General features: G+C 39.0%; 1 protein-coding gene across 1 annotated transcript; it reads right to left on the bottom strand.

The window, feature by feature from the left end:
• Positions 1 to 3,008: 3,008 nt before the first annotated feature.
• tmbim4 (transmembrane BAX inhibitor motif containing 4) lies at positions 3,009 to 6,316 on the bottom strand. Its single transcript, NM_001200528.1, is given in 7 exon segments — positions 3,009 to 3,306; positions 3,419 to 3,464; positions 3,555 to 3,672; positions 4,419 to 4,452; positions 5,362 to 5,467; positions 5,577 to 5,685; positions 6,214 to 6,316. Coding segments are annotated over 7 exon segments (711 nt in total). The 5' UTR covers positions 6,305 to 6,316; the 3' UTR covers positions 3,009 to 3,099.
• Positions 6,317 to 9,522: the final 3,206 nt, after the last annotated feature.

The following is a 9,522-nucleotide window of genomic DNA, read 5'->3' as shown; positions in this document are numbered from 1 at the left end:
CAGTTATTATTGTGTCTTATGGACTATATGTAAATTTCTGAGCACAGCTGTAACTGTCCATTATTATAAACTTAACAACTACTCCATTCACTTCTTTCAGTAAAACATTTTTACAGAACTTACATGGTAATTTGTCTGAAAACAAAGATGACAAATGCAGTGTATTTGGTGTATGTATTTTTACATGCACTAAATGAGATATCTTTGTATTTTTTTGGTTCATAGCTCATGAATGCCAATTTAAAAACATATCCCATATTTTCCATCAATCTAGCAACTTTGTACTTCTCGCTAAAAATATCTGTGAAGCTGCTCGAAACACATTCATAAAACAAATACCAGAAAACTGGAAATGATAATATTTTCCCTCCAGAAAGAACCACCACAGCTCTCCCAATTTACTGAGAGACATTATCAGACGTTATCTCTACAAGGCTTGCAGTGCTGACGGGGCTCTCATGCATGTGGATGAAACCAAAGTTGTCTCATTGTGTGGTGGTTATGAAATGAGGCTCACGGTCACAGTAATTACTAATGAAGTGCAAATGTCTAGTGAGAAACCATATACTGTACATCATTTATACTGCCTCACTTGTTCAGCATAGTGAAAGAAATATGAACAGCATAGCGTGTCATATATTTAATATATTAATTATATCACTTTATACATACAGAATCTTAATCCCCATTGATACTTCAGCTGATAATACATTCAGCAATTTAAATTTATGTTAATGTATAAATAAATTTATGTAAATGTTAATAACATGCTTTATCGCTGAGCTACAATTTCCCCAATAATATTGCACATATAGATATGCTAATAAATTACAATGAAATTGAAAATAAACATAGGTTTCATTATATTCTCAGGAGAATATTTAAAATATTGCATATACACAGCACGGCACTGCAAACTGCACAGAAATGAAAGTTTAAAAAAAAAATTCAAAATGAACTTAAATGAATGGACCCGTCTCTTTCTAAAGACACACGTCCTAAACACACGTCCTAGACCCCTGAATCATTCAGAGTTTCCCAGTTAAAGTCACCATGGGCAGTTCCTTTCAACATTATTATTATTAATAATATTTTTTAAAAATGTGGTGGCCATAAAGCAGCACCACCGTGAGGGAAAGGAGTATGAGTATTTACCTGAAGCAACTTCGTGCTGCAAGAACACCATATTCATACTAAACCTGATTTTAAACATTTCTTCTTAGACATTACCAAGCCCTTTTAAATGATCCTTTGCTCCAAAGGCCCTCTGTAATAATTTGCTCCTCATTATAACCAACACTGCAGATCAATGTATAGAACTCTTTCAGCTCTTGTTTTTTATCATCGATAACTTCGCACAATAATTACTGATGAGCACTTCATTATGACCCAAACAATTAAATATTGCCGTATTCATCATAAGCACACTGAAAAGGAAAATACATGGAATCACACTGCTGTCAGTGACTCAGCGTCATTAAGACTGGCACTTCTGTTCCCGAGTGACCATCACATTACGACGTTAAAACATCTTCATAAAAACAAAGCGCATCAAAGACTTCCTGAAATTCATACCCAGTCACTGATCTGCTGTAGATCTATCTAATTATGATCTGAAGTGAGATTAAAGTGTTAGCATACTTGTCTGTGTTTAAATGTGCCTCTTTGAATTAAGCGTGCAAGAGGAGTTATGTTTCTCTTCAAGATAAAATCCAAAAATAAAAGCAATATATACAAATGAAAGTAATTTAATTCTGTATAAACCAGTAGGGGTGTAAACCGAGGGCTTCCACGTAATACAATTTCCATTCTTAAGGCGATTATTAGATATATTATGACACCACTGAATCTGCTATGATACTATGTGATTCATTTTAGTAGCCTCTGATCATTATGTGGCCAACTTTGTTCAGAACCCGGGGTGCTGTTCATTTCAAATCACAACGACGCAGAGAATTATCAGAGTTATGGACAAATCACCTTGTTAGCCTATTTACACATCAATTTAAAAATATGAATAATTTTTTTTACTCAATAGCTACCATCCTTTGTCAAGATGAATTGATTTATAATAAATTATAATTAATAATAATCAATTCACGATTGTTGCCTTGATTCAATTCAATCGTTGCCTTTTAAATCACTCTGAATCATCCAACGGTCACGCCCCTAGTAAACAGAACGATCAACTAAAAAATATAAGGATATCACAAGATGACATCCCCTGACACTAGGTGCCAGTTTATTAGGTACACCTACCCTCGTGCAACATTTGGGTCATTTTGATATACAATTACTGAAAACACCCAAGTAATATCTGTCCTGTGGCGGTCTCTTCACATTACACTGGGCACAGGGAGGACAGGATGAACAGGTTAAATCATCACCATTTGTAAAGTATTAGATTTGACACTTTAATGCAGATCTATTTTTTTCCCCCTGTTTAAAATGCTATGTCTTTTCCCTCTATGGAACAACAAAAAAAAATAGTGCCATTTTTAGCTGAACTTTTTTGATGGCATCCATCTTCCATACTACTTATCCTACAAATGGTCACGGGGGAGACTGGAGCCTATCCCAGGAAACTTGGGGCACAAGGCGGGGGACACCCTGGACAGGGTGCCAACCCATCGCAGGGCACAATCGCACACAGTACGGACAATTTAGAAATGACAATCAGCCTACAATGCATGTCTTTGGACTGGGAAAGGAAACCCCCGAAGCACGGGGAGAACACGCAAACTCCGCGCACACGGAGAGGCGGGATTCGAACCCCCGACCCTGGAGGTGTGAGGCAAACTTGATAACCACATAATATAATACATATAATTAACTAGTGTTAAATATAATATATATTAGTTAATATATAATATAGTTAACTAATGTTAAACGGTGCAAGAGCAAGGTTGGTGTGCCTAATAAACTGACTATGGTCTTTTTGACTTAAAATCACGAGCATGTTCAGCACATGGGCCTAAAGAATACCCTAAAGAGACAATACACAAAGATTTCATGGATGTAATTGATTTTTACTAACAACACAGAAATCACCTGCCACCTGCATCAGCTTACAGAAGCAAGAACATGCAGGTTCACCACTCAGTTCTTCTTCATGGAGTCAAGGATGCGCAGAATGTGCAGGAAGAGGTTGACTATATCCAGGTACAGGTTGATTGAGGCCAGTATGTGCTCCTCGGGCGACAGCTTGCGCATCAGAACGTGTGTGTCATAGATGATGAAGCCGCAGAAGAGCAGAGCGCCGGCGCCGGCGCACACCAGCTCCACCGTGTCGTTGTGGAAGAAAATCTAGCGTACAGCAGGAGAAAACAGTCAGGAAAACGGGTGCTGATATTCAGTTCGACCAGTGTACAGTTGGACAGCAAGTTCGATTGCATGAAATCAGTGAAGAAGCACTCACCCTCATAAAGCCGGCAATGATGAGAATCCACAGACCAGCGAACAGCCTAGCGAATAAAACAGCACATTCAGAGATCAGTATGAAAGATCTAACTGATACATAATGGGACAAATGTGAGCTGTGGGAAGAGAACTACCCAGCGCCGAGCTTGCTGAAGTCCCGTTTGGACTGGAGTGTGTAGGCAGTCAGACCAACAAACACGGCTGATGTGAGCACGAAGGCCTGGAATACCACTGAGTATTCATAAAACGTCACTGAAAAGCAGGAGAAACTGCATTAAATACAACATTCCAAAGACAAAACATGGAGTAAGCAACTGCTGATCTTGGCTAATAAATCATCAGGATTATTAGATACCGGGTGCGTTCGCAGTGCAGCCGAGGCACGATTATTAAACCAGTACGAGTATTAAATCAGTGAATCTGTCACCAGCTGTGAAGTGCAACAGGCGGCGGAACACCACAATGTTTTTACGGAAAGGATGTGTGTCACTCATCTGTGGTTCTGACAGCTTATTCAACACAACTGACAGCAGCATGAAATCATCATCAGCATGTGCCTGTCTCTATTTAAATAATAATGTTACTCAACAATGGATTTTCTGTTCAGTGACAACATGGTAACTTTTTTAAATGCCCAACATTGAATACATCCATGATTTTAGGGACGACTAATGACACACAAAACCATCCACCAACATACGCGTAATCAGGTACGAGCGCAAATAAGATATGGCGGTAATGTGACAGAGTGAATCTATCTATTTGTTTCAATTTGGTAAAAATCAGTTGGTCTCAATTGATATTTCACCAGTTCTTAAGATGCGTTTTATTCTTTTGACAAAAAAAAAAGAAAAGAAAGAAAATGACCCAAAGATGTCCTGTGTGATATAAATATAAAACTGGGGGTACAGCACATGCACCAAAAGTAAAATTGTAGCACTGAAGGGGTTAAAAATATCCCTTCATTGTCTTCAGAGACTGAGTTCAGCTAAACTTACCAGCTGTACCTACAGACACGGCCTCCAACATGGTCTGCAACAACAACAACAACAGTGTTAGTCTCTAGTGCAGGAGTCTGCAACTAAAATTTATAAAGGTCCAGTTACACAAAACTCCTCGCTTACAAAAGTCTGGATAGGTAACTAATATGACTGAATGGTGATAATGGTTACATTTCAATGCTTAACCATTAATCATTAGTTTATGACTATAAAGAACAAAATTTAATAGGATTACATTTTGTTTCGTAGTGGCCCTTTAACTGTTCACCAGTTTTGTGACACTTGGAGTGTCCCAAAAGTCTCCACCCAAAGAGGAAAACGAACACCTTTTTAGCAAAATGTCTTCCAAACGTTTTCATACTTAAGTTTATGTTGCCAAACTTATTAACCCATTCAAAAATTCTGGAAGTATTGCAGACCAACCGAGGAATACACGTCCTCGACCATCCACTGACGTGGTGCTGATATACAGTACATAGTCCCCTGTGTACGGAGACATCTGGGACACCCTCTAGTGCCACGGACTCTGAACAGAGTTTTAACGTGAACCAGGAAGAATAAACACTCTTCCAAAAAGTCTTTAAAAACATTCTGTTTCCACGGCTAACTTTTTTTTTTTCAAACAGTGAAAACTGTTTGAAAGCCAGTGAAAACCTTTTTCTGAGCTAACGCCTCTAGCCCTGTAGTTAGTCTTTGGCCCGATGAGCTGTCTTCAGGTAAATTATTGACATAAATGCATGTATTTGGATAAAAACCGTAACAGAGGATACAATCCAGAAATGGGTGTCTGGAGATCATCAGATGTTTTTCCTAAAAAAAAGCCTCTGCATCCAGATCTATCAGGCTATGAATCCTTACACATTCTCCACTTTCACTCGGCGCACCTTCAGTCTACTACACGTGAACGCAAAGGGGAATGTAAACGGCAGGCTCTACTCACGAATCCCAGGAGTAAATAGAGGTTGATGGGATGCTGGTGGCGGTAAATAGCCAGAGCAATGATCAAAAACAGAGATCCAACTGCAGACAGCAAGACCAGTGAGGGACTGTGGAAAGGAAACAAAGGACAAAAGACTTCATAGCACGGCGTTCGTCATTCGGTCAGTATAGTGCTCTGTACGGCGTTCGTTTCATGGGTGAATGAAGTGCTTTTACCTGGAATGTACAAAGTTCTTGATGGGCTCACAGAACATAAACAGGGCAGACAAAGCTGTGGTCAGGATTATCTGCACGGACAGGATTGTGTACACTTTGCGTAGGAAATCTAGATGGAAACAAACAACAACAAACATCACTTAACGTTAATTACCCTGCCGAGGGGGAGAAAAACCAATAGAATTTGTAATGGTTTTAATGGAAATTATAATTATCCCTGGGAGTCTCTACTGGTAATCTGGTACATTCTATTCGTGGCATGTTATGTCTAATGGACATGATTTGTAATGGTATTTCTAGTGGAAACCATTAGAATTTCTGTGATAATTCTAGAATGGTTTCTACTGTTTGTTTGTTTTCTCCAGCAGGGTAGTTTTGCTAATCACATGACGTACTTTAGTCGTCTCTGCATTTCAAAGCCAACACTAATCCACTAACTACAGTTTTAAACCACAATAGGCACAACTTTATCCTGTTTTTTAAATTATTTTTATTCATGCATATTTTGTTAAATGGCCGATATATATTCCGCATAAATGTGGCTATTTATATAGCTCAACCCAGCTGGCCTAAATGTAGCCAGTTAGCAAAATAACAACTAGCTCGTTCAGCTAACTCAACACTATTTCTCACTTACCCATCCGGATGTGTACGCTCGCCGTCGCAACATTCGTGCCATAATTAAAATCATCCTCAATTGAGGAGCGAGGATATTTCTCTTGGTTCATCTTGTCTACGTGATGTGTAAAGAGTCACTTCCTGTTTCTCTCTGGTCAGTTTTCTTTACTGTTTGTTTGGATAAAGATTTTATTTACTGCCGCCTATCGGTGGACATGGAGTATTACAACAGTAAGTAAGTAAGTAAGTAAGTAAATAAATAAATACATACATACATAAATAAAACTGAGGTTCAGATTTCGCAAAACGGAAGCTCATCTATTTTGTTGTATACAAATCAGACACTTCTCAGTCATATCATTCAAATGAACATTAGCTTAGCTTTTCGTTTTCACCTCTTCATCTCGGCATCTGGCTCATAATTCGGCTTCTGTAGGCTATATGAGCCAGTGTTTCCTGCTGAAAACAAACAAACAAACAAACAATGGAAACCCTTATAGAACTTGTAATGGTTTTTAATGATGATAATGGGAATTGTACTGGTTTTAATGGAAACTGTAATGATCCCTGGTGGTTTAGTGGTTGGCACGTTCGCCTCATCCCTCCAGGGTTGGGGGTTCGATTCGCGCCACTGTTCTGTGTACGCGGAGTTTGCATGTTCTCCCCGTGCTGGAAATCTGTTGCCCTTTATTGGTGGCATGTTATGCCTGGTGGATACCATTAAGGATAAATAATAGTAATGGTTTTAATGGTTAGCTGATGGTTTGAAAACCATTAGGTTTGAAAACCATTTCTGTAATGGTTTCTACTGTATTTTTTTTTTCTTTCATCAGGTTTGTAGTCTTTATTGAGACAAACAATTGAATGCAAAGGTTTTTGGGTGGAATATAACAAAACTGTACCTCTATTTTACAAGTGATTTATTAGAATAGAATAAGAAGGGTGTAAGAAGGGGTTAATATTACAACTACAATCTTTTGAACTTGTGTTTTTCTTCTATTAATATTTAATTCATTTATACTTTCATTATGGAGTAACCACTTTATCCTGGTCAGTGTCTTGATGGATCCTGAGCCTATCCTGGGAAAACACTCATTCACACCTAGGGGTAGTTTAGCCAGTGCACCTTCTGACATGTTTTTGGGAGGTGGGAGGAAACCAGAGTTTCTTGAGGAAACCCATGTGAACACTCCAAACAGACGTAAGCTGATCTCAGGATCAAACCGGTGACCCTTGAGCTATGAGGCACTGTGCTACTGCACCACCCCCACTATTAATATATTTTTTGACAAAATACATCTTATCATTCAAATATTTGTTGTACACTGCCTGCCTGCTCTAAGTCTTGTGTGTACTTGCCACTTTCTCTTCCTTCTTACAGCCATGTACCATAAATAACTCCAGTATCTGAAGACAAGCTTGTACTAAGCGCTTAACATCAATAGGAGCTGTTGTTATAATTACTTTGTAGTAAGCGGAGATTATACCAAGCCATTAGCTTACAATGTCTCCCTGAAGTTTCTATTCTAAAGGATGCAGAAAGGTATACATAGCAAGGAGGACCTAACTATAACCACTTTTCACACTAGACTTGAATATATACTCAGTGGCCACTTTGTTAGGTACAGACTGTAATCACACACCTGATTCTCTCAGTCAGCAAGTCAGATCTAACGTATGAACAATTTTGCAGTGCAAAGATTTCGACATAATGAAAGCCACATAAATAACTTAATGGTTACACAGAAATATTATTACCTAACGCATTAAAATTTTACAGTTTTCCTTTATGAAATGTTTGTGTTAATGTGTTTTTTGTGTGTTTGTTAATGTGGAAGGTAATGGTTTTCCATTCTTTAGCTGTCTGGGAGGTCGCGTTGTATCCAATAGAATGAGCCTAAATCGATAACGTGACTCAGAAGTCACTAATGGTCGGTTTAATTTATTTGCTTATTTGAAGTTATTGGTTTCCAGCAGTGCAACAGATGGCAGTAAAAGTATCCAAATATCTTTTGATTATAAGCGTAAAATTAAACCTAAAAAACGAAGATAGATCATAGAGAAAAATAAACAGCACAAAGTTTCCATGATGAATTATTTTTGTGTCTTAGTTGACTACGTTGCTTAGTAGGCATGCTCTGCTTTCGTGTTGGGTGATGTTAGTAAGGTGTAGACAGGCCTGTACTACTGGCCATAACAGGACTATCAGGTTATTTACTATACAGGAAATATTGAGGGTGTGGTATTATACACTTTTAGATACTTTATTTGGAAAGGCAAAATGCCTAGGCCCTCAGATGTAAAGCTTATACAGTACATGGGTATAAGCTACTGTCTATGATGAAACATTTCTTTGGGAGTGGTCTTTTCGATTCTGACTCCATCCCATTCACAGGGCACCCAGGCTCACTGAATGGTTTGATTAGAGTGAAACTGATGTCAATCATAAATGATCATACATACAGTATACACCAACCAGTCATAACATTAAAACCACCTGCCTAATAATGTGTAGGTCCCTGGTGCCAAAAAACTTTGACCTGTCGAGGCGTGGACTCCACAGGACCTCTGAAGGTGTGCTGTGGTATCTGGCACCAAAGGTTAGCAGCACATCCTTTAAGTTGTGTAAGTTGCGAGGTGGGGCCTCCGTGGATCGGATTTGTTTGTCCAGCACATCCCACAGATGCTCGATCGGATTGAGATCCGAGGAATTTGGAGGCCTTGAATTTACCTTGAACTCTTTGTCATGTTCCTCAAACCATTCCTGAACAATTTTGCGTGGCAGGGTGAATTATCCTACTGAAAGAGGCCACTAGGAAATATCGTTACCATGATGGGGTTTACTCGGTCGGCATCAATGTTTAGGTAGGTGGTGCGTGTCAAAGTAGCATCCACATGAATGCCAAGACCCAAGGTCCTGGAAGCTGGAGTATTGATCAGGAGTTCAGGGTTCTTATGGCCTGGGGGAAAACATTTGAACTCAGGTTTCAGTGCTGTGAGATGAAGCAGCATTGTACAGTGGCGTGTGAAGAATGTGGGCAGGGATGTGTCCCTGCAGGTGTGGATCTGCTGTGAATGATAAATAGTGTGAAAATGTTCATGAATGAAATGAAACTAGGCAGAAAAGCTGTTTTCGCCAAGAGGCCTTGAATCCGACATTAGATGCTCTTCTTCCTGGCTGTATGAGAGGCGAAATCTATTATAATCCACATCTCAAACCATTACACATTCCAGGGACATGCGTGTCAGGTGGCCCAGACTCTCCTGTCCACAGACTGCAAGCGTTATATATATATATATATATATATATATATATTTAATTAAAGGC

This window comes from Ictalurus punctatus, chromosome 19, assembly GCF_001660625.3.
Source record: "Ictalurus punctatus breed USDA103 chromosome 19, Coco_2.0, whole genome shotgun sequence".
NCBI classification, from domain to species: Eukaryota; Metazoa; Chordata; class Actinopteri; order Siluriformes; family Ictaluridae; genus Ictalurus; species Ictalurus punctatus.
This window is presented reverse-complemented; position numbering and strand designations above follow the sequence as displayed.